Source organism: Chinchilla lanigera, unplaced genomic scaffold (assembly GCF_000276665.1).
Source record: "Chinchilla lanigera isolate Chin_1 unplaced genomic scaffold, ChiLan1.0 scaffold00139, whole genome shotgun sequence".
Classification (NCBI taxonomy): Eukaryota; Metazoa; Chordata; class Mammalia; order Rodentia; family Chinchillidae; genus Chinchilla; species Chinchilla lanigera.
Window position 1 is genome coordinate 1,704,265 of NW_004955540.1, and position 26,374 is coordinate 1,730,638.

A 26,374-nucleotide genomic window follows, 5' to 3' on the forward strand; every position below is an offset into this window, starting at 1 on the left:
CAGCGGAACAGCAAGCTGCCTTCCTTCTGGCCCTTTCCATTCCCTCCAGGCTGAAAGCCTATTGACTGCTGCCAATTACATCCGGAGGGGGGCTCCCATTATCCACACTCTTCATCCATATTCACACCCTAATCCAGCCCCCTTTGAAACTCCCCCCACTCGTGACCACCTAAACCTTTGTGGAGACATCTAGATCCAAGCCATAACAAATATTAAATGATCTTTTTCAAAAAATGAAAAAGAAAAAATAGGTCCAGTAGCATCCATTGAGCCCTAAAGCAGAGACTATACGGTACTGCTAGCATTTGCTTGAATCTGCTCACTAGTAGCAGGAACATAGATTGCTGTTGTTGCTACAGGCAGGGTACTAGGAAGACCCTGTTCCTCGAAGTTTGGGATTACAAACAGAGACACCAAGAACTCTCTGTAACTTTTTTATTATACCTAATACAGGAGAGTAATGGTTCTGGCATGCTCAGCTGGGACACAGGGGACATGCAGAAATAGATTAGTGGATGCCCTAGAGCAAAGGGGATCAGGAAGCAGCACCAGGACATCTCTTGTCCCCGAGTTTCATCCCTGCTCAGGGAAAGAGCAAATTAAAGGTTAACTACAGATACACATCATGGCACAGCTGTAGAACAAGATTTCATAACCAGCTTATAGTTTATTCAGTACTGTGACTTTTGTCATTCTCAAGCATTTGGTGTATTTTTAGTATCACAAGTAAGTTGAAAACATCATATCATGTAACTTTAATAACTAGTGTCACTTACTGGATGTTATCTGTTTACAAATTTACATGTCATGTCACTTCAGTCTTCACACAAATGCATACAGCAGATACCATTATCATCACTTTGCATACGAGCAGAGGTCAGGGTGGTCCAGTGACATTCCCCACTGTCACATGGATAAGGAAAAGGACCTGGATTCTAACTCAAGTCCCTTAGACCACAGACCAGGGCATTTCCTGTATGACTACCTCTAGTAGGATGAAACAGGTGAGGGGCCAGGAGCTTCAGCGTCACCTCAGTAGGTGGAGCCCCTGACAGCTGCTGGTGCTGGTAGATGGGTCCAGGAAATGCTTCCTCTGAGAACAGCACCTGCATCTTCTCTGTGTTCGCCACCTACAAGGTGGGGAGTAAAGAGGCTCTCGCCCTCTTCCATCATTCCCTTTCTTCCTGGGAGATCCTCGAGAGCAAGAGGAGAATCCACCATGCACACCAGGAGCCATGCTCTAAACTCCTCGGAGAGACACTCAGTTCTGGGGACCTAGTGCATATGCACTGGGACCCTGGTCCCAACTGGGGAATGTGTGAATGTCAGGGCCCCCATTAAACTGAGACCCACACAGGCTGGCTGAACTCCTCAGCAAGTCCTGAATACAGACAGAACCCAGAAACCCAACAATAATGCCTCTTTCTCCTAGTCCATTAGGTGTGAGGTGTGATTGGAAAATATGGTGAATACTTAAAATTTTTAAAAAATTTATTATAATAAAGGCCAAGTATGGTGGTGCATGCCCGTAATCCCAGCACTTGGGAGGCTGAGGCAGGAGGATCATTTGGAGTTCAAGACCAGCCTGGGCTACAAAGTGAACTCAGGATGCAACCTGAACTGCATAGTGAAACCCTGTCTCAAAAAAAAATTATTACAATAAAAGATATAGTGTCATTATTCCTCCTCAAAATACTTCCCTTCCCTTGTCAATGGTCATACCACTCTGAACGTGCCCAATCTCATCTGATCTCAGAAGCTAGCAGGATCAGGCCTGGACAGTACTTGGATGGGAAAATACTTCCCTTCGCTTCAAGTACACTTATCCCATCATTTTTGCCAATGTCTGAAACACTTCCGGAAGTCCTCTTTCATGAGTTTCTCTAGTGCTATTGTGACTGCCTCAGTGTCCTGCATCAATTCAAACATTTACTTCTCGTGGTCATGTTGACCTTTGGGAAGATCTAGAAGTTGCATGATCCCAGATCCAGTGAACAAGGTGAATGAGGAAACACCATATGTTTTTATGAGCCTGGCTTTCTATTGGATGGCACTTAGTAGCAGCACTCACCATATTTTTTATCACACCTCATAAACATATTCATGAAGCAGGACTTTCAGAACCACTTGAGAAAGTGGCAAGAACAATGGAATAAGTATGTGCAAAGCAAGGTGGAGTACTCTAAGGGGAATTAATGGCAATGTTTCTTTTACTGTAATACAGCTTTTAAAATTTAAGTACACTGTATTTCTTGATCAGTCCTTGTATATTGGCATCTATCTGCCTGCTGTTAGAGAAGAGAGAATTGTCCTGGCCTGAGGATGTTCCCAGGGGGAGCTCAGCTGGGAAAAGCCTAGAAATCTACTCACACAGCAAATTTTGAGGTCACCAGGCCAAGTTATTAGATTGGAAATTCTGGAGTCAAGAGCAGAGCAAGCAGCAGAGACATGGTGGATGTCTCCACACAGGGCTCAGCCGGCAGCACTAGGAGCTGGTCTTCTGTCCATGTGAGCAGACTGAGATGTCTGGGGTCAGACAACTGCAGAAGGGCAGTGGAGTTAAGTAGGTCAGAAGTGCCTGCCTCCTCAGACACAGCTACAGAGAAAGAAAGAGAGGGACTAAGAACAATTAGTGGCCTTATAAGATGTGCTAAGAAACTGGCAGCTGTGATTATTCAAGTTTACCCTGCAGGCTAAAATAAGTACTTCCTACACATTCGTCTCATGGACCCTCACAACACTGTAGAGAGCAGTGTAATTATTGTCCCCATTTTACAGAGAGGAAACTGAGGGCCCCAAGACACCAAATAATTTGTGTAATATTCCACTGATAATCAACTACCCAGATAGGACTGGAACCCAGGCCAACTAACTCCTGACCCACACTTAACTGCCCCTGTTCAGATTCAATGCAGGAAGTGCTGGGGAGGGTGGGGGAAAGGCAGGCAGAACCAGACTGCCGCTCAAAAGCCCAGCTCAAAAGCTCTTGCCCACGCTTTTAGTTACTTTCTGTCGTGAATTAACTAATGGTCAACTTGTAACACCCAGCTGAACTGAACCAGCATGGTGCTGTGTGGGAGGCCCACCTGAGGATTGCTGCCAACAGCATAAAAGCAGAATTGGAGAGGAAGGTGGTGTGCTGTTGATTCTCCTGTAGAAACTTGTCACTCTGGTTTTCCTGATATGAATTTTGCTGTTCCCATCAGAGGAGCTCAAGGTCTGACTTGCTGAGGATGGCTACAGTTTTCTTCAAGGGGGCTCTGGTCCTTACCTTGAGCATTTCTTCCTGGCTCCAATGCAGATCCCTCAGCCTGCTGGCACAGATCCTTCATCCTGCTGGTGCAGACTTTCTAGCTTCCACCACTGACCTTTGGGCCTTCCCGGTGCAGATCCTTGATACAACTTGCATGAGACATTGTCATGGGCTGTAGGCCTCCACGGGACTCATGCAGGACATTGCCGTGGGATCCTGGCCCTCAGCTGGATTCTTTGGGTCTCTAATGTGTGGACATATCTCTTGTGCTCTTCTGCATTTGACTCTTTGGATAAATATTATAAAAGAATACTACAAATGTATTAAATCCATTCCCATGAAAACCCTGACTATAATATTTTCTTATTGCTGAGACACAATACCCAACACCCACAAATTAAAGGAGAGGGTTTTTTGGCTCACAGCTTGTGAGGTTTTGGCCCCTAGTGGGCTGGCTCCAAGTCAGGGTGGCATGGCAGAGGGGCACCACAGAGAAGAAAGGACTCATGGCATGGTCACAGGAAGCAGAGGGTGAAATCAAGGGCGGAGAGAGGGAGACAGATCCTTCCAGGCCACGCCCCCAGTGACCCACTTCCTCCAACCAGGTTTCACCTCCCAACATCATATTTAACTATACACTCATCAGTGCACTGACCCTCTGGTATCATATCCAGGGATCCAATCACCTCCCCAAAGTCCCACATATGAGCACGTCAGGCTTTGCAGGGACATCTAGGTATAAACTGTAACGCCACCCAAGACATTCCATACACAGGGTCACTGAGGTGAGCCTGATAGCATGCAGCCAGGCAATGGCATGTGCTCCTCCCTCCTCCGTATATATTTGCTTTTAATGTGGACCATTTGTACACGCGCATTTATAATGTGTTCTGCAGGATAGCATGCTCAGGAATCTGTAAAATCCAGAGTTAGGGTCTTGGGGCTCCTCTACATGTGACTCTGTGTCAGAAGAGGTGCTGCTGTTTGCAGGTGAGGCACAGAGCTTACCTGAACCAAAGACAGAAGCCCATAAATCCTTGAGTTGGGGTCACCCCCAGAAGGGGATACAGTGTTCAGGGACAGATCTAAATCTAGCCAGACTAAGGACTGCCCTGGACCTGAAACCCCCCACCCCCCAACACACACACACAATCTTTTTCTGCAGCTATGTGATATTGGGGAAATTATATTAACAACACTCAAGACCAAACTTTGGCCGGCTTCTCCAGTCAGGTACCTAGTAAGTTCCAGAGGATCTGGACTTTGAACAAGTGAGACAAGAGCGTTATTGAAATACAAACCTCAGGTCTCACTGGTGAGAAATAGCACTCCAAGAAGAGAAGGGCAAGAGAACATAAAATCTGAACAAATGGAGAGGGAAATGGTGCTGGAGGAAGGAATGAAAAAGAGATGAGAACCCCAGGTGGGTGAAGCTACATGCTCCAGGAGGGACAGGGCGCCCCACATACACCAACAACAATCCACACGGGACATTTTCCAAACACAAACCCAGAGCTTCATCTTGTGCAAAGACCCTGTATTGGTGAGCTTTTCGTTGCTGGGACAAAATGCCTGACAGCCACAGCTGAAAGGAGGAGAGGTTCATTTTGGCTCACAGTTTCAGAGGAGTCAGAAGTGTGCACTTGCTTTTGGTGATGTTAGTAACAGCGATAATCATTATAACGGTGGTGAGAGCAATGCCAGTGATGGTGGCCATTGGAGTGATGGACAATGGACACTCATATTAAAGTGTCATAGGGGAAGAGAAAGATTTGGAATCACCCAGATCTGGCTCAAAGCCCTATTCTGCTATTTACCCATTGTGGGACCCTAAGCCTCATGTTCTCATCTGTAAAATAATAATACGTCACTCTGGTGTTCCAGGGAAGAGAAAATGACAACAGCTTCTTAGGGTGATGTCTAAATATTTCATACATTTCATAGTGGTTCCTCAGAGGAGGAGGAGAAAGAGGAGGAGGAGGTGGTAAATATGGTTCCAGGTAGGTGTCAGAGAGCTCCTCCCAGGTGACCAGGTAAGTTGGCCCAGATCACAAGCCATACCCCTCTCCTAGCAGACACCTCAGCAGCACTCACGTTAGAAGGTATTTTCGGTGACTGCCTGTGCTCCTAAGTGTACAGAAGGGCCTTCTACACCACTGTAGGAGCCACCCACTTAAAAATTAACCTGGTTGCCCTAGCCAACCTGGGAAGCAAAGGTTATTTCTGGTGGTATTGCATCACTTTTTTACTCCACACCCTGGCACCCTGTGGCATTAAACTGACCCCTGGTCTCCTGGGACTCTAATCACCCCATCAAATCTCCTTCTCCCTCCCAGACTCATGTGATATTCCCAGACCCTTACTTTTACTCTCTGTCCAATCAATATTTGCCATTTGAGTTTCTGAGGCCTCAAATTTAATTAATCACAGTGAAAGTTAGCATGTACTTCATCCACGCAACTAACTGCCCTGTGAGTTGGGTGAAACTATGAGCCCCATTTCACAGGTGAAGATACTGAGGCTTAGAAGAGTAATTTCTTCCTGATCACACAGCTCATACATTGAGATATATTTGATCTTAGATCTACCATATAATGCCACCCACCTTGCAAAGACTTAATCCACAGGACTGAAGAGATCAAAGGGGCAGGATAGAGAGGACAGTGAGAGAAATGATGCATGTGGCTGATTCTCAGATGCTCTAGAAAGGGCTCCACCCTGAGCTCTGTCTAGATGCTCAACTGGTATAATGATAGTCCAAGTTTTATGCTCCTATGGCTCTTAGAAATCTCAGGGTAGATGGGTATGGTGGCACACACCTGCAATCCCAGCACTCAGGAGGCTGAGGCAACAGGATCATGAGTTCAAGCCCAGCCTGAACTATGTAGCAAGAGTGTGTGTGAGAAAACAAAAGGGAGAGAGAGAGAGAGAGAGAGAGAGAGAGAGAGAGAGAGAGAGAGAGAGAGACACGGAGGGACAGAGAGTCAGAGAGAGAAGAGGAGAGGAGAAAGACAGACAGAAATAGAGAAAGAAAGAGAAAAAGAAACAGAGAAAAAAAAAGAAACAAACAAACAAACAAACCTTGGGGTAGCAGCTACAGGTTGGAAAACATGCTCTCTGAAGAGTAACTCTTTTAAATGCACACCTTCCTCCCAGCAATCCCATTTTCAGAAGTGTACCTTTCAGAGATACTTGCTCAAGTGTGAAATGACACATGTACAGAGTCACTCATGGTTTGTAATGGCAAAAAAATTGGAAGCAACTCACATCTCTGTCACTGGAGGGTTTAATAAATTGTGAAATATGTATATGATGGAATACTCTGCAGCCATAAGAATGCGGTTCTAGCTGTGGGATGTGGAAAGGACGCAGAGGATGTGGGTCTCTGCAACACGTCACTCAGTCTGAAGAGGTAAGACAAGCACTATGTTAAGCTGCCACTGTGCCAAATAGGAAGAAGGGCAGAAGAAATACGTGTGTTTTCTTGTATATGTTTAGATGAGCACTAGAGGGGTGTACAAGAAATTGGTACCATCAGTTGCTTTCAGAAAGGGATCCATGTGGCCAGGAAACAAAGGAGAGACAGGGGCTTCTTGCTGTATCCCATTATATACCCTCTGAATTTGAGCATCTATTCCAAAATAAATTCACACACCAATATGCACATGCGTACATCTACGTTCATGAGGGAATATTCATGGCACATTAATAAAGACACTGGGAATAGGATTGGAGACCTGGAACTTGTTATTTCTACCACTTTGGAAATGCCACTTAACATTTCTGGGTCCAGGTATCTCAGTTTGGGTGGTGGCAGTACAATGATACCTACTTCCCTGTGCTGTGCAGAAGATGGAGAGATGCCAGTTTTGTTCATCCTGTTTGTTCATCCTCCAGATGTTTGCTGAGCACAGCTCTGAGCCAGGTTCTGGGCTCAGTACTGATTTACTGAGGTGGGTCCAGGAGACACGCTCCCCTGTTGAGCAGCCTGAGATCCCAGCCACAGAGGGATCAGTAGGGAGCCATCAGTCCCAGAGTCATAAATGCTGCTTTAGCAGAGAACAGGCTCGGGGGACCCCACCAGGCCTAATTTTTACTCAACAGCTGTAGATGGCCCATGTGAGCCCGTGACATGCAGGCTCGGACCCAAAGGACCCAATAGACCTTCACCGGGCAAAGAGAAAGGAAGAGCCTTCCAAGTGGATGATGTGAACATTCTGAGCCAGAAATAAATCTGGAGAGTACAAGAGAGCAAAGGCAACCCAAGTAGCTAGGGAGCAGTGGTAGACAAAGCGAGTATGTGAATGTCCCAGTCCCCCAGGGCCCAGGGTGAAGACCTAAGAGTCACATCCCAGTGCAGTGGAATCATTCTCCTTCCTGAGCAGTAACAGAAGAGCACAGACAAGCCTGCTCCAAACACCAGCTGTCCCACTTCCTAGCAGGGCGTGTCTAGCTCCTTAACTCTCAGTAAGGAGGCAGAGCCTCCCCGGAAGGCTTCGTAATGCTTAAGTGCATTGAGAGGCACCCTGAGCTCAGCCGTTGTGCCTCCCACACACACTCAGCAGATGGCTCCGCAGGGTCAGCTGCCGCAATAGTAATTCTGGTCTACCCATCCTTTTCTGTCCCTAGGGAGTTGGTCCCAGGACCTCAGCACCAATACCACTATGCGGGGTACGAGTTCCTTACATAAAATGAATAGTATTTTATATACTATGCAAACTCTATTACTTTAAATCATCTCTAGAATATTTATAATGCCTAATACAATGTTAATACTGTGTATGTAGTTGTTTTACAGTATTGTTAGGGAATAATAACAAGAAAAACATCTGAACCTGTCCAGTACAGACATAACGTTTTCTTTGAACATTTCTGATCCACAGTTAGTTGAATCTGTGGATATGGAGAGCCAGCTATATTTCTAAAACATTATTCTAGAGTAAGAGTGAGCAAACCATGGCTCCTAGACCAAATCCAGCCTGGCTCCTATTTTTTACTATTCATAAGCTAAGAAATGAAAAATAGTATTTTATGACATGAAAATTTTATAACATGTACATTTCAATGCCCATTAAATAAAGTCTTATTGAGACAACCACTCCCTATTGTTTATGTATCGTCTATGGTTATTTTTGTGCTATCGCAATGGAATTCAGTAGCTGAAACAGAGGCCACGTGCCTAGAAAGCCTGAAGTATTTACTATCTGCCCCTGCTCTAGAGAATGGATTAAAGACCCCAAGACATGAGGAGGAAGACTAATTAGGAGGCTGGTGTTGAAACTGAGCAAGAGATAACACAAAAGGGAGAAGAATAGATAGGAGAGAAAGATTATAGAAAAATTTTTGACACTAGGAAGGGTTTAACAGTATTTCCTACATTGGACTTGGTCATGACAATTGCTATCTGTGAGATTTAAGACGTGTTTGTGACGTGGCAACAGCTCTTATAATACAGCTCTTATATTATTTATTCATGGTAACAATGGAGGATGACTTCAGACCCCTGGTGGCTGCCGCGTTGATGGTGTGGCAGACATGGAACGCTGACATTCTCCAAGCTAGCCCGGTGCTGGGGTGTATAAATAGAAGTCAGCAGTCATCAGGAGCTTCTCGAGCTGAGGTCATCTTCCCTTATGTCATCATGGCAGGCCCAGGCAAGTGTTAGGTCCTCGTCTGTGCCCCACAACCAGCAAAGGTCAGCAGAACATGATAGGAGTAGAGGAAAGCCAGAAGTGAACTGAAAATAACACCTGTGAGAAGGTAAAGCAATCAGGGCTGTGCAAGCATGGTAGGCAGCATGTATCGGGCTTCCATGGGCCTCCAGGTGTGGCTTTAAGCTGTCTGCGTGAACTGCTTCACTGAGACCTTATAATCAGCAATAACGCTATCACCTCTGACTTACAGAGGAGGACAGAGAGGCACAGGAGGATAAGTAACTTGCCCAATGCAATAAAACTAGTGATTCCATTCCACATCTGGGTCCAGAGCATTGGTGGTGAACCTATAGTGCATGTGTTATTTGTTTTTCTTTTAAGATAAAAGATGTTAACATTTGAGGTTATTTTAAACTAAAACCCCAGTACTCAGGTTTAATTGCAGTATTGGCTATTTGCAATAAATAAGTGGATTTGGGGTTGCAGTTTGGTCTCTAAAATGTTCTCTAACAGGCTCACCATCACCAGTCTATAGTCTCTGAACTTAACCACTATGCTTTAGCAACTGCGCTGGTCCCTGGGGCGCTGTGAAGGCAGAAGGTCATTTAGCAACAATATTCGCACCCAGACATCCAAATGTTTTGTCTACCTGATAACATTTATTATATAATAACACATTCACTGTTTTCTCAAAGCCACATGTGGCTTTCAATCCTTGCTTATCAGCATGCACTGCCAGTACTCCCCACCAACACACACACACACACACACACACACACACTGCTCTCTTATAAATTCTCGAAGCACCTGGAGCTCACTGTGGGTTGTGGGACCCATCAGTCTAGACTCAGAGTTCTGGCACAATCCAGTTCCCTATGTTATCTCTTCCACTAAAACCCAACCAAGCAGTGTGAACATGATTATCTCAACAAGGAACAGAATCAGACATGATGTCAACAATCCGTATCATCTACTAAGTCACATGTGCCTTCCATTTAATCCTCTCAAAGGCTCCATAAATCGAAGTCAACTTGTGTTATTATCCCTGTCTTTCCCATGGAAAACCAATAATCAGAGCTGAAGGTACTCGCTACAAGACCCTCAGAGAGAAAATGGCCAAGTTAGTACTTCACTCAGCACTGCCTTCCTCTACATCCCTGCTCCCAGCCAGGAAGCCACAGTGACTCCACTAATGGTCATAAGGAATGCCCCAGGAGCTACTCAGTTCAATCAATATTTGTTGATCATATACTATGTGCCCAGTACTACACTGAGACTTGGAGACTGTCTGAGTTACTTTCTTATTGCTGGGACGCAATATCCAACACCCATGACTTAAAGGAAGGAAGATTTATTTTGGTGCACAGTTTGTTGAGGTTTCAGTCCATAATCAACCGGCTCCAAGATTGGACATGGAGAGGAGAAACATGGCAAGGCAGTAAGAAGCAGAGAAGGGTATTTGAATTTTGGGGAACTGGTTTTTTTAAAATTCTTTATATGTCCTAGATAGAAGTCCTTTGTCTGAGGGGCAGTTGGCTAAAATTTTTTCCTAATTTGTGGATTTTCTTTTACTCTTTTGGTGATTTCTTTTGATGTGCAAAAACTTTTCAATAAGAGGAGATCCTGGTTGTTGATTCTTTGAAGTATTTCTCGTGCAGTTTGGTTTTTGCTCATGAACTCTTTGCCTACCCCTGTGTCTCCAAGAGTTCTACCTACATTTTCTTCCAACAGATTTAATGTTTGTGTTTTAATATACTGCTGATGTCTAATGGCTTATTGAAAGGACCAGTTAATGCTTTGTTTTTATCAATTTTGCATGCTTATATCTGGTAATCTGAACTACTAATCTGAAGACAACAATATGCAACATAACAACCATTGCTGAATTACTACCATCTTGTTTGGTAAAGCTCTGTATTGTTGCTAATGTTTTTGCTTTTATTTTTTATACTCTTTAATGGTTTGATGCATCTTGCATTCTTACATCTGGTAATCTGGCCGACTTCAATGAAGATAAGAATATGTAATATAACCACCACCGTTAATCCCTATTATTTTGTTCTGAAACTCTGTATCATTCTTATTGTTTTTGTTTTGTTTTGTTTTTGTCTGTGTTGTTGGCATTTTGCTATTGTTCTTTTTTTTCTGTCTTTAAAATAAAAAAAAGAAGCAGAGAGGGGTTAAAGGAGGAGAGGAGATAGAACTGTCCAGGCCACACCCCCAGTGACCCCCCTCCTCTGACCAGGCTTCACCTCCCAACATCACATTTAGATATAAACTCATCTACTGGTGACTATCTTTCCCCCTCCCCCAATCCAATCACTTCCCCAGAGTCCCACCACCTATGAGTACCTGAGGCTTTGGGGGGACATCTAGACATAAACCATAACAGAGATCTAATAAGACTCTCTGCCCAGTAGACTTTAGAGTTCAGTGAGGACAACAATAGAATTTACATTAGTAAATTAATATTTGTTGAGAACAGAATGCGCAGTGGTGCTGCCCCAGAAAGGTTAGGACCTTTCACCACAATGGAAGTGAGTATTTGGGGCAGGTATTGGTAAGCTGGAAAGATACTTATCCTCAGCCCCACTGAGACATACTAACTCTGCTCTCAGCCCCCTGGGAGCCCTGCCCCATCAATGGAAAGCCCCCCATCCAACCTCCCCAGAGGGCAAGAAAGGGCTTCCCTGTGGTGCTGAATCACCAGGGGCTCTAGAGTTATCGTAAGGGGATCAGGAAGTCCTCCTCGCAGTGCTCCCAAGGAGATGAAGTTTAATTTGCTTCCACTCCAAGAGTAACTGTGTTGGCAAGCAACACCTTGTCACAGGGGATTTAGAGGCCACATGAGGATGCTCCTCCAAAATGTTTGGGAATATAGGAGGTATTTTTTAAATTAAGTGTCTCAGGGCTGGGGATTTAGCTCAGCGGCAAAGCGCCTGCCTGGCAAGCGCAAGGTCGTGAGTTCGGTTCCCGGTACCGGAGAAAAACAAAAAAAAATAAATAAATAAATAAATAAATAAATAAATAAATTAAGTGTCTCAGTACTGGAAGGAGGTATGGCTGGAAATTTTCAGATGAACCAACAACAGGTTTCCTGTCTGCAGTGCAGGAAAGGTGAAATGCCACCAAATGACATGGAGCATGTGGCTTCTGTTTGGAGTCAGTAGTACTGGGCTGCTGCAGGAGGACATGGGGTAGGGGTTTAAGGGGCACACTTAAGCCCTGGTGATCACTTCTTTCAGGCTGGGATCAAGACCTCTGAAGACCCATGACACTGGCCTTCTAGGTGCCAAGCCAGCATCACCACCCTCCTGCCAAAGGACACACACCTCATGGCAACATGAAGTTTCCTCTTTAAAGTGAGTCAGTTTGGAATAAAGTATCAGTAAATAAAAAAAGCAGGTGGTCCTGACATGGAAAGCACAAGCTGGTGCTGCATAAATGGATAAAGGCCGCAAACCCCAACTTGGTCCAGCCCCATCTTTCCTGAGTTTGAGGAGTAGATGTGGAAGCCCAGGAGGTTGGAGCTGATTGCCTGAGGAGATACAGCAGGACATCTTCTGACTCCCATTTCATTGCTTGTCTGAGTCTCTTTCCACCTAGCCGAGACAAAACACCCGACCCCACAATTTAAAGCAGAAGAGGTTTATTTTGGTTCAGGTTTTAGTTCATGCTCAGCTGGCTGCAAAGCAGAAAGAGGAGGGCAAAGGGGCCTAGCTTCTCATGTCGGGGAGCCAGGAAGCAGAGGGCAGAGGGAAGAACAGGTGACAAGGATACACCCTTCTACATCACAACTCACTGACCTGTCTTCAACCAGGCCCCAGATCCTAACAGCAGTTCAGCTACTCAGTTTGTTAATGGACAGATCCACTGGTGAGTATAGCAGCCCCACAATGCAATCACCTCCCACACACCTGAGATTTAGGGAGGCAGGACATTTTAGATCTGAGCCATTACAGCGTTCTCTTTACATGTATCATACTCAGAGTTTCTAACTTCCATGAAAAAAATGGGGTTTGAGTTTGGAAGACAAGCTTGGAAGTCCTGTGTCAGTGCTGATTGAAATGTTTCCTTTGTTTCTCTAAAAAAGAAATGACTCATGATCCTATAAAAACCCAGGGTGCACCAAAGGTAGACCTTCCACCCAGGACGCGCCCACAGTTCCCAGCTGCCTTTGTGAGAGAAACTGAGCATCCACTGTAAGGCAATAATACACTAGCACGGCAGCCACCATATACCTCAAAGTGCTCATGATAATCCTGGGAAATGGCCTTAAAACATCACCAATGAAGGATTCTGCCTACTATGTACAGTGAAGAACCCGGGATATTACCCTTAAAATAAGCACAGAAGGACTCTAAAGATGAAAAGAAGAAGACTGACCAGGGAGGGACCACAGAACAGTGATTTCTCTGGATTTTGATGGGCCCCTTATACCTCAGACTTGGAGCTGAAGAAGCTGAGAACCTGCAAACACTACTGCGAACAGAATTAAAAAGCACAAAAACTTAGCCAAAGCCTGACCTCTTCAGCCAAAGGGCCAAATAAGGAGCAGTCTGGTGAACAGAAAACTTTAGCTAATAACTGCTTTACTCCAGGCAAAACCACAGAAGTAAACTGTGCTCCAGCTCCCCACCATGCCATGCTTAGTGAAGAACTAAGGCTTGCCCCTTGGGGGCTATAATGAAGGTGAAGTCAGGAAGGGCAAAGAAAAGAGCCAGGACGTTCATCAATTTTGGTCTTAGTGGAGACGAGAATCTAGACTTCCACTCCTCCCAGCAATAATGAGTTGTCTCTCCACTCCCCACCAGAGCAGTGTAAGGAGACCTAACAGAGTCAAGACTTTCAGTATAGTCCATCTGTAACAAGCTTGTCCCCATCATGGCACCAGTGAAGACTGTGAAATCAGGAATGCCTATTCCTGCCCAGAAGGAACAATATCCCCTCAGGTACCAACAGAAGACACATGCAAGACCTGGTCTTCTATGTCCCTCTGGCAGAGACCTCTTCTCCCGTACCAGAGAGGTAGCAGGAAAGCCAGCTAAACCTGGAAGCTCCTATAAGAGTCAAAGTCTCATCACATAATACAAAAATGTCTGTGTTTCAATCAAAGATAACTTGACATACAAAAACAAACAAAAAAACCCAGAATAGTGTTGACCTGAATGGATATAGCTCAGGATGAAGGTGCTGGGGTTCAATCCCTACTACAAAAAGAAAAAATCAATAGGAGCCAGAACCAAGAATTACCTGATAAAGATTTTAAATTTAAAAAAAAAAAAAACTTATATTAATGCTCCAAAGAGCAAATAGTAACATGTGGCCTCAGCAAATAAACAGAATATCTCAAAAAAGATCTACAGAAAATATAAAGGAAAAGCAAAGGGAAATTTTAGACCTGAAAAACACAACAATTAATAACCAAAATAAAAGCCTCAGTGGATGGTCTCAATGATAAAATGGAGCGGCAGAAGAAAGAATAAATTTAAGGATGTATCAATTTGAAGAAAGAGAAAATAGATTTAAAGATAATAATATTGCGCAGAGGTTCAGGAACCTGTGGGACCATAACAAAAGTTCCAACATTTATGTCTTTGAAGTCCCAGAAAAAGAGGTAAAAAAGGACAAGGCTTAAAGATTACCCAAAAAAATAATGGCCAAAAATATCCTAAATTTGTCAAGAGACTCAAAAACTACAGATTCAGAGTGCTACATAAGAAAATTCTGAGAAGGACAAATAAGACTCTCTAGTGATTATCTCCCAGAGACATGAATTTGATCAGATACCTGCACACAAAAATGCCTTCACAAGAACTAAAAAAAAAAAAAAAAAAAAAAGGGTGAGAGATCACAGTCCCTGGTCATAGCATCATAATAAGAAAAGATACAGTGACTAGAGTAGGAAGGAAAATGTTCCTCAGTCTGCTTTGCTCACCCTCCAAGTCCAGGCAGCAGAGCATGGAGAGGGGAATTTTCCACCCAAGGTGAGGAAGAGGGGAAGTCCAGGCAGGACTGTGCATTGAACCCCAAATGCCACAGCAGAACAAAGTACGAAGCAGGCTGTCAAGGCTCTGGACACCAGGCCATACCTGTGAACTGAGCCAATAGACCCACACCAATGTCAGATGAGAACCTGAGAAATGAACTGAAGTTTTGGCCCACACCACTGCCTGTCAATTGCATTGACCTTGGGTTCTGGACAAGCCTCAGTGGGAGGAAGTCCTCAACAGCCATGGGCTTCAAGTGCTCCTCAGCACTGTGCTGGCCTCAGTGGCCACAGGATTTAAATCCAGGATGCACCAGCCATGGTGGGTTTGGGCTTAGGATACACAATTGTGGCAGCAGTCATGTGCTTAGGGACATAAGATGGTCTGCCTATATATATATATGCAGGCTATGCAGACTGGAATAAATACTTTTTTCAGTGATCAGGTACCATCACACAAGCACAAGCAAATGAATCAGGGTTATATAACATCACAAAACAGACAAAATAAGGTACCAATGATCAAGTCTAAAGAGATAGAGATGTCCACACTGTTGACAAAGAATTCAAGATAGCTGTTTAATAGAAGCTCAGTGAACTGCAAGAAAATGCAAAGAAACAATTCAGAAATGTATCTGAAAAATTTAGCAGAAGATTGAAATAATTTTGTAATCACAGAAATCCTGGAGCTGAAAAATATAATGAATAAAGCAGAAGTTACAATAGAAAGCACAAATAGCAGGGTAGACCAAGCAGAAAAATCTGTGAACTCAAAGGCAGGTTATTTGATAGCATTTAATCAGAGGAGAAAAATAAAAAAACATTGAAGAAAACTTTGTGGGATTTCAGGGACAACACCAAAAGAGCAAATGCATCTCAGAGGGAGTAGAGGAAGATAAGGGAATAGAAAGCTTACTTAAAGAAATAATAGCCAAAAAAACTGTCCTACAACAATGAGGGAGCAACAAAGATTTTCAAACAAACAAAAGCTCAAGTAGTTCATCGCTACTACACTTGTGTTGTAAGAAATGTTAAAAGAAATTCTTCAAGCTGAAAAATATGATGCTAAAGTGTGATACAAAAACATCTGAAAGTGTAAAATTCACTGCCTAAAGTAAGAACATTGTCAAACTCAGAATACTCTAATAATGTAATAGTGGTATGCAAATCAATTATATCTTTAGTACGAAGGGTAAAACATAAAACTATTAAAAATAACTATAAAAATTTGTTACAGGGTATACAATACAAAATACGTAAATTGTGACAGCAAAAAATTCAAAATTTGTTGAGTGTAGAGGGGCTCTTTTAGACATCTGCATTCCCTATTTATTGTCATACCATTCACAGTGGCAAAGATATCAACCTAAGCATGACAAAATGCTATTAATCATCCAAATGAAATCCTGTCACTTGTGTCAACATGGATAAGCATGGAGGACACTGTGTTACATGGGAAACTGATGAAAAGAAAAAAACCCACATGATTTCTCTCCTAGAGGGAATCTGAAGTCTACTTCATAGCAGTCAAGGATAAAATACTGGTTATGAGAAGCTAGAGTGGCTGGGGAGGAAGGTGGAGAGATATGGACCAAGGGAATTATAAGTATAGTTAGTTAGGAGGAACAAGTTCAAAAGATCTACGGCATACCATGATGACTATAGTTAATGATAATATATTCCTAAGATGCAAAAAGAGGTGTGATTAAGTAATATTCTCCTTACAGAAATGACAATTTTGTGAGTTAATGCAGTTCCTAAGTAAATGGTTACATTCCACAATGCATATGTACTTTAAAACATCATGTTGTAGATGATAAATAACATACAACTTTATAAAAAGTACTTAACCCCAAATAGGATGATAGTGTATGTACCAAACAAAAGAGTTATGAAATCTAGTAAAGCAAATCTAGTAAAGCAAAAACTGCTATACTAGAAAGGTAAGCTAGACAAATTCATAATCATACTTGAAGACTTTAACACCATCCTTTCAACAATTAATTTTTTTAAAAATCAACTAGACAAAAAGCACCAAAGATATACAGCCCAACAACTGACAGGATCTAAGAGGACATCCATAACACCAGAATACATTATTTTCCAGTATCCATGGACTATATACCAAGATAAGCCATAAAATGTGCCACAGAACAAATTTAAAGTGAAAAGAATGGAACTCATATATCATGTATTCTCTAACCACATGGAATCAAACTATAGAAAAGTTGACAAGTGAAATGACAGAATAAATCCTAAAAATCTGAAAACCAAAGAGCACACTTCTAGATACTCCACAGGTCAAAGAGAGTTTCAAAGGCAATAAACATCAAAAGTATAAGATATCAAACCTATGGGACACACCTCAAGTAGTACTGAGAGAAAATTACAGCATTAGTTGTGTATAATAAAAAAAAGAAAAGTCTCAGATTAGTCATTTAAGCTCCTGTCTTAAAACCTAGGGAAAAAAAGAACAAAAGCAACAAAAAGGAATTAAATATTAATACAAAACTAGAAGCCAATACAATTAAAAGCAGAAAGCCAACAGAGAAAAATCAGTGAAACAAGGAGTTACCTCTAACAAGACTAATGAAGAAGAAAAGAAAACCTGAATTACCAATATATCAGGAATAAAAGATATGGTATCACTTTAGACACTGGAAACACCAACAGGATAATAAAGAAACACTATGAGCAACTGTATAATACACATGAAGTCAATAACTTAAACTAAATGGACCAAGACCTCTAAAAACATAAGCCACCACACCACATTCATTCCTTCCTTCCTTCATTCATTCTTGAAACAAGGTCTCACTGTGTAACCCAGGCTGGCCTCAAACTCACAGCAATCCTTCTGCCTCAGACTCCCAAGTGCTGGGATTATAGGCGTGTGCCACCACATCTGGCTACCACACCTCTTTTAACGTGAAATAGATCCTTTGAATAGCCTTATAATGTTTGAGAAATTTGATTAATAGTCTAAAACTAAAAAAAGAAAGAAAAATCAAATCTCAAGGTCCAGGTGGTGTCACTGGAGAATACACCAAATATTTAAAGAGGAATTAACATAATTCTGTACATTGTTTCCTTGGAAAAAAAGGAGATAACACTTCCCAATTCACTTATAAAGTTAGTATGACTGACATGCAAAGGCCAAAGATTGTAACAGAAAGAAAACTGCAGACCAATCTTCCTCACAGATATAGAGATGGTATAGACATAGTCATAAAAATCCTTAATAAATTGCTAGCAAATAGAATTCATTGATATATAAAAATAAGTATTCATCAACACAATCCACCATACTAACAGGCTAAAGAAGATTGTCTTCCTCTAATTAATCAACACAGAGAAAGAATCTGACAAATTTGAGCATCATTCATGATTTTCTAAAAATAATCTTAGGAAAATATGAATAGAGGAGAACTTTCTTGACTTGACCAGTAGCATCTTCAAAAACCCTGTAACTAACTACTGAAAAACTGAAGGCTTTCTTCCCTGAAACTCAGAACAAGGAAAGAATATCCATTCTGATCACACTTATTCAACATAATCCTGGAAGTTCTAGACAGTGCAATAAGACAAGAAAAGTAAATAAAAGGTATACAGATAAGAGAGGAAGAAATAATAAATACTGTTCATTCTTATTTGCAGATGATAAAATCATCTGCATAGAATATCCCAAGTAATCTACCAAAAAAATCCAAAAACTAATAAGGTAGTTCAGGAAGGTCACAGAATACAAAATAAACCTACAAATCAGTTATAATTTTATATAGTACCAATGAATACATGACAATAAAATTAAAAGTACCATGTCATTTTCCATCACTCAGAATTAATACTTAGGAATAAAATAACTAAATTTGCACAGGATTTGCATGCTGGAAATCACACAATGCTAATAAAAGAAATAAAATATAAGGAAATAAATGGAGAGGCATACTGTATTCACGGGTTGGAAGCTTTAACAGAGTGAAGATTTGGTCCTTTCCAATTTGATACAAAGGTTTAATGCAGTTTCTACCAAAGTCCCAGCAAGGATTTTTATAAACAGAGACCATATTATTTTAAAATTTATATATAAAGCTAGAAGAAATAAAAATAGCTGGTAACTTTGTAGAAATGGGAGAAAACCATCTTCTCGGTTTCAAGACTTATTATGTAGATATGATATCCAAATTGTGTGCTGCTCATGTAGGTACAGAGGTACAAACAAGGGAACAAAGCCAGGAATCCAGAAGCAGACCCACTCTTGTATCTCCAGCTGATTTTTACAAAGGTGAAAAAGCAAGTCAGTGAAGTTAATCACATTTTCACCAAATGTCTAGAGCAATTGAACATCCACATATAAAATAAGAAATTCAACCTAAGACTCATGGAGATCACAGATGAATACAAAACTTAAAAGCTGTAACACTGTCAGAATAAAAAATGAAAGAAAATCCTCACACCAAGGGTAGATGATGAATTCAGACTTGACACCAAAAATATGACCTATAAAGAGAAAAAAATTATACTTCACCAAAATTAAAACCTTTGCTCTGTGAAAGATCATGTCAAGAGTATGAAAAAACAAACTACAGAGTAGGAGAAAATATTTGCAAACCACCTATCCAACAAAGGACTAGTATTTGGAATATATAAAGATTTCTCAAAACTCAACAGTATAAAAATAAACAGTACAATTAGAAAATAGGCAGCAGATATGATTTTTCACTTTAGGGGAGACACAGATAGCAAATAAGCGCATCAAACATGTTCAATATCATTAAACATTAGTGACATGCAAATTAAAACCACAGCAGGTAAGTTTTTACTGTGCGTTTATCAGAAAGGCCAAAATAAAAAATACTTACAGCCCCAAGACCAATTAGAAAGCAGAGAAGCTGGATCATTCTATAATGCTGATGGAAAACTAGAATGGCCCAGCCATATTCTACAAACTGGCACCTTCTTACAAAGATGAACAAGCGCTTAACATCTGACCCAGCAGCACACTCCTGGGCTTGAACTCCAGATAAATGAAGCCATAGGTTCTACAAAAACATATACACAAATGTTCACTCTATCTTCATTCATAATAGTCCCAAAGGGGAAGTAAACCAGACGTCTGTAAACATTTAAGTGGTTAAAACAACTGTAATATATCCATATCAAAGAGAACAACTTAAGCATAAAAGGGAATATACCACTGATACATACAACAATGAAGATGAAACCTAGAGAATGATTCTAGACCAAAAAAAAGCCAATCATAAAAGGTCAAGTATTGCATGATTCCACTCATATAAGATTCTTTAAAAGACACAATTATAGCGATGGTGATCAAAGTTCAAAAAATTCATGGAAGTAAAAACACAAAAACAAAAGTACATATAAAAACTTGATGAAATCCAAATAAGGCTTCAACTTCCCTGTTTTTAAAGACCCACCATGGCTGTGTAAGACACTATCCTCAGGGGAAACTGGATGAAGAACACGCAGTACTACTATTTTTGCACCTTTTCATGAATCAAATTATTTCAAAAGAACTTATAATTTTAAACAACATTTAATATTCTTATTTTCTTATCTGCAAACAATTTTTAAAAGACCACAGACATGGGGGACTGGGGATTTAGCTCAGCGGCAAAGCGCCTGCCTGGCAAGCGCAAGGTCATGAGTTCGGTTCCCGGTACCGGAGAAAAACCAAAAAAAAAAAAAAAAGACCAGAGACAAACCCCTAGCTTCAGTGCCTGCATTGCCATGTGACCACTATGAAGACAAAACCACCGCGGTGGGGAGAACACGTTCCACTCACTGCCCTTCCGATATACATCAAAATCTGTAATGCAGATGGGCAAGACTTACAACTTTCATTAATTTCTATACTGCAGCTTCATTTGTATTTTGTGCTCCTGCTCAGCCAAAGTGGTAGAAACAATTCAGTTTCTACCTTTCACTCCTTTCCTTGAGGAGATGGCCCAAATTCTGGGAAATTTACACAGAGCCTGATATCAGTGTGGGTCAGAGGGTTAAGGAAAGAAGGGGTCAAGTACCCTCTTAGCCTCGGTGTTACTGGGCCACCTGCACTCTTCTAAGGGTCCATCCTACATCACTGCTCAGTCACTGGTTCACAGGGAATCACAAGGCCTCTGGGTACATCTGTACCATCTGCATCAGTTTCCTAGGAGTGCTGTAACCAAGCACCACAAACTTAGTGACTTGAAACACCACAAAAATATTATCTTACAGTTTTAGAGCTACAAGTCTAAGATGGGTCTTGAGAGTTAAAACTAAGGTATTCACCTGGCTACTTTTTTTGTGGAAATCCGGTGGAGGATCTAATTTCTTGACATTTCCTGTTACTAGAGGTTGCCTGCCTTCCTCGGTTGTGGCTGTACCACTGTAACTTCTTGCTTCCCCATCACTTTTCCCTCTCTCTCTCTGTCTCCACTCCTGACTCTCACTGTGGTAGCTAATCTTGATTGTCAACTTGCCCAGCTTGAGGGATGCCTAGATTAGTAAAGCTCAACCCACTCCTCTGCTTTCTGCTTCCTAGTGAGCAGCTTTCTTCTGCCGTATGCTTCTGCCTTGGACCTGCTAATCACGGATTGAACTCTCTGAAACCATCAGCAAAAATAAACATTCCTCCTTTAAATTGGGGGTGTCAGGTATTTATACCAGTAACAGAAAGTTGACCAATACATTGACCCTTTACCTCCCTCTCATTAAGAGTGCCCACAAAAATTCATCCCAATATTCCAGGATAATTTCCTTATCCCAAAACTGTTAATTTATATTGTAAGTGCCTTTTACCATATAAAGTAACAAACACACAGGTTCCACTCTTGACACTTGGGATCACAGCACACTGGTTACTATTGCTTCATAGCAAATCATCCCAAAACACAGGGGTATAAAACAATTATATTGTTAAGGTAGAAGCTACAGTGATTTTTCCAACAGTGCCTCAGAAATCATATAGAATCATTTCTGCCACACATTCTTGTTAAAGCCTGTACAAACCTATCCAGGTTCAAGAGAGGGGAAATATATCCTACAGCCCGATGGATGGTGGCAAGATCACCACTGGGATGATGGGAGCAGTCAGTGGGATGAGGATGGGCTTTTAACCTATTTTCAACGCTACACAGCCACTTTTTCTCTGATGTTTTGTTACACAGCCCCAGACCTCTAGCCACTTATCACACAGGCCCTCTGAGCTTTGACCTCACAGATTGATGGTGAATATTTCCACTCCCTTTGTATTCGCCCATGGGCCAGGAGTCTGAGGAGCTCGGTCTTCTTCCCCCAAGGCAAAAACATCCATCCCTGAGAAGAGATGACTTTATCTTTTTCATGTGTTCTCTCTAAAATGCATCATTCATGACCGAAGTTCTTTTCTGCTCCCATAATATTTTTAGAACTGAAAAGCCAAGAATTTGTTCAAGAATGCATTTTCTGCCTCATTCCTCCCCTGAATTCTCATCCCTACATGGACAGGGTGCACAAGAGTGTAAAGGAGTAGGAGGAAATGAATGGAAGCCAGACTATAGGAAACCTTTCCAGAAGGGGTATCCTGCCACAGGCACTAATCTCACAACAGCTTCCATCAGGATCCCTAAGGGACGCTTCCCACCTCCAGGATAAATAGTATTTACTTTTCCCCACCAACGTTAGAACAAGTTGGCAAATAGAGTACACATGGAACACAAAACATGACCCTTATTACTGATAGCAGCCAAGGGGAAGGAAGAGTCCCCAAATTCAAGCGCTGAAGTCCTTACCCCATTCTGTTGCTATTTGGAAATGTAGAATTTTGGAGGTAATTAGGGTTAGATGAACTCACAAGAGCAGAGCCTACATGATGCGATTAATGTCCTTATAAGAGGAAGCAATAGGTGGCTCACCCTCTCTCCCTCAATGTACATGCAAAGATTCATTGGATCACACAAGATTACAGCCACCTCAGAATAAAACCTACCTTGCCAGCACCTTCATCTCAGGCTTCCCAGCCACCAGAGCCTTCAGAAAATAAGTTTCTGTTGTTTACGCCACCCAGTCTACTGTATTCTGCTATGGCAGCCTGAGCTGAATGATACAGAGCTGAATGATCTCAGTAAGAGCTACTGCTATAACAAATGTGAGATATAGAAGAGCAATTCTGGAGCTGGATAGTGAGTACAGGCTGAAGAGTTCTTGGGGTGCACGCTAGAAATGTAGGTGTAAAAAGCAATTCCGCTGCATGTTCAGAAAGAAAAATGGAAATCTGGAGAGAAAGTGCCCATCTTCTTAGAGAATAGACAAATAACAATGAATAGAAGGTTGTTAGAGATGTGATGGTAAAGATCATTTGATGAAGGCTCAGGTGGAGAGATGAAGCAGTACATTACTGGAGACTGGAGAAAAGATGATCCTTGTCATACAGTGGCACAGAACTTGGAGGAACTGGGTTCTAGTGCTTTGTGGGAGGCAGAACTTTTAAGCAATGAAATTAAATATCTGGCCAAGGAGATTCCAAAGCAAACTACAGAGGGGGCAGCTTGGTTCCTCTCGCTCCTCACCATGTAAGGCAAAAGGAAAGAGATGGATGAAAGAAGGGGTTGATAAGCAAAAAGGCACAGAACTTGAAGAGTTGGAAAACCCTCAGTCTATCCATACTGTAAAAAAATGGTGCATGTTCTGAAAATACCCAAAGTGTGGCTGGACTATCACTGAATAAAGAGTACTTGGGTTACACAAACAGAAACACTGTTAGTTGGACATGAGGGGAAACAGACAGGACCAAATGAGCAAAAGCTGTTAGACTGCTCGGATTGGACAGGATGGGTAGACGCTCAGCAGTGAGTGTGTGCTATGTGCCAAGGAGGAAGAAAACTTACCCCAAGGGTGATTTAGGGATCGTCAGGGTTATTGCCATGGCTTCAACAGCCAGATGGCTCGACCTGCCCCTGGACCGGGACAGCAGGACCACCTGACACAGCCCAGGTGTCAGGGTGCTTCTGAGAGCTGCAGGTTGATGTCGCTGCCTCGGTGGGCCTGGAGGGCAGAGTACAGAAACAAAGACAGTTGCTCTCAAGCCTGAGGGGCTCATGGAATTTGCTGGGCTGTTCTTGGTCTTGCTTGGGAATCCATCACCCCTTTCTTCCTTCTGATTGCTGTCTTCTGTAATGAGGACGTCTGTCCCATGCCTATGCCACCATTGTGTTTTGGACTCATAACTTGCCGCATTTCAGAGGTTCACAACGAAAGCAATTTTTGCTCAGGATGAGTAACATCCTTAGTGTTACCCACATGCAAATTTAGGTATCAATGAGATTTTAGAGTTGATACAGGACTGAGTTAAGATCATTGGGACTGTTGCAGTAGAAATCTGCATTTGAGAAGAATGCGAAATTTGGGGTATCAGGTGTGGAGTGTTATTGCAGACTGAATGCCCCCCCATATGATGGTAATTGCAGGTGGGATTTCTTGTACATTGGAACTTAAATGTCACCCAGAGGCCATGTGCTAAAAAAGGCTTGGTGATCAGCTGTGGCCCTGTCAGGGGAGATGGAGATCTTAGCAATGGACCCTAGTTGGAGGAGGAGGCCGCTGGAGGGTGTGCCCTTACAGAAGGTGCAGGACGCCAGCCCTGTGGTCTCCCTTGCTCTGCCTCTTGTCCATCAGCAAGACTTTGCTTCACAACATGCTCCCTGCAGTGGCCTCACCAGTGCCATCACCACAGGGCCAAGCGGCCATGGACTGAAACCTCAAGACCGTGAGCCAAAATAAGCCTTTCCTTCCTCAAGCTGCTTATTTCAGGTATTTGTTTTCACAGAGACCCAAAGCTAACTAACAAAGTCTTTGGGAAGAAATTAGGATTGGATGAGGTTGTGAGGGTGAGCTCTCAAGATGGGATTTGTGCCCGCATAAGTGCAGAGCACTGTTTTGTACTCTCTCCCTGCACACAGAGGAGGCCATGTGACTACAGAGTAAGCAGAATTAGCACAATCCTCATATATTTTACTGTTACCTTTCATTTGTTATAATCACTGTTGAATTATCTTATTCCCATTGTAGAAAGTTAGAAAGCTTAGAATGTTAAAAATTTAGAAAGCTTCTTTTTCATTATTAATATAGCATTTAATTTTTAAATGTGAATTAATATAAATAACACTACAGGTAAAAGATATGCTGGTGGGGCAAAAATTATGAAAGTGGTATGCACATGAATTAATTTGAAAGACACAGGGAATGGGAAACAGGCAGGATCTGAAGTCAGTAAAACCAGCTCAGGTCCACTATAAGTTATTAGCTACATGAGCCATGGATAAGTCTTAATCTTTTATGTGCCTCAGTTTCCTTCCCCAAATAAGGGAGACAGTGAGCCTACTCGGATGGTTGCTGTGACGATCAAATGAAACAAAGCATAGGAAGCACTTTCCAGGTAGCTCTGCACACAGTAGGCAGTTGGAGCTCCCCCAACAAAGTTTAACTTTAAAGAATGCAAAGCTGCTTTTGCCAACACCAAATAGGAAGTTAACTCCAGCACCTACTGAGCCTCTGTGCTTGATGGATAGTACCTACAAGTATTTATCTGCTTAGAAGCTTGGACCAGTGTGTCAGTCCTGAGGCTAAATCCAGCTGTTCTGTAACAAACAGCTGGTACCCCCAAAGCATGTGACTCAGAAGAGGGACCAGACTGGGCATTACGGATCAAGAGTCCCCCTTCTCCCTATGGATGATATCAGAACAATTCTTCCTAGAGAGATCAGCCAGAAGTAGATTTGGAATATTCAGATAGACACATGGATAATACATCCTGCTTTCACAAATATGGAATACATTTGCTATATCTAGTGCTGTGTATTACATCACCCTAAATTTCCGTAGTGCTAACCAGGTTCTGCTTATCACCATCATATAACGCTGTTGAGGAGGTTCAGCAAGGCAGGCCTGTGCTTGATGTGACTATTACTGGCGCTGTAGCGATGAGGATCAAGCAGGATGGAGCCTCCTAAAGTCACTCCCAGGGCTCATGTCCAACTGGCTGTCACCATGAACTCACCTGAGCTCCTGCCTCTTGCATCTCGGCTTTCTTTATGTCACCTCTTCTGAAGTCAAGGCTTCTCATCGCATGGCAGCAGATTCCTGGAGGAAGAAGGCAGAAACTGCCAATCCCTGAAGAGGTACTCAGGCTCACATGTCTCAGAATGTCACTTCCACACATCCAAAGTAACCACAGAACTTCCCAGACTTGAGGGGAAGGGAGATCAATTGCGCCTTTTGGGGTGAAGCGTTGTTCAAGCCTGCACGGAAGGAACTGGCAGAAGGTATCCTGAGAGACCATCCATGACACTTCCCAAGGCTTTCACTTTTTCAAAGAGTTTTTCCTCTTGAATTATATGTATTTCAACTAAACAAATACCAACACCACTAGGACCTTTAGCTTTCACACCTGTACTGATCTAGGAATTTATCCTAAGAAAGTAATCACAGATGATTCCA

At 42.3% G+C, this 26,374-nt stretch overlaps 1 protein-coding gene across 1 annotated transcript in view; it reads right to left on the reverse strand.

The window, feature by feature from the left end:
- Positions 1 to 3,499: 3,499 nt before the first annotated feature.
- LOC106147295 overlaps positions 3,500 to 26,374 on the reverse strand; it is a 31,330-nt gene continuing 8,455 nt past the window's right edge. The window contains exons 3-5 of the mRNA XM_013507919.1: positions 25,935 to 26,189; positions 23,767 to 23,923; positions 3,500 to 3,539 (exon numbers count right to left, since the gene is read on the reverse strand). Coding sequence (XP_013363373.1) covers positions 23,876 to 23,923; positions 25,935 to 26,189 — 303 coding nt within the window. The 3' untranslated portion in view covers positions 3,500 to 3,539; positions 23,767 to 23,875. The remainder of the gene's footprint in view (positions 3,540 to 23,766; positions 23,924 to 25,934; positions 26,190 to 26,374) is intronic.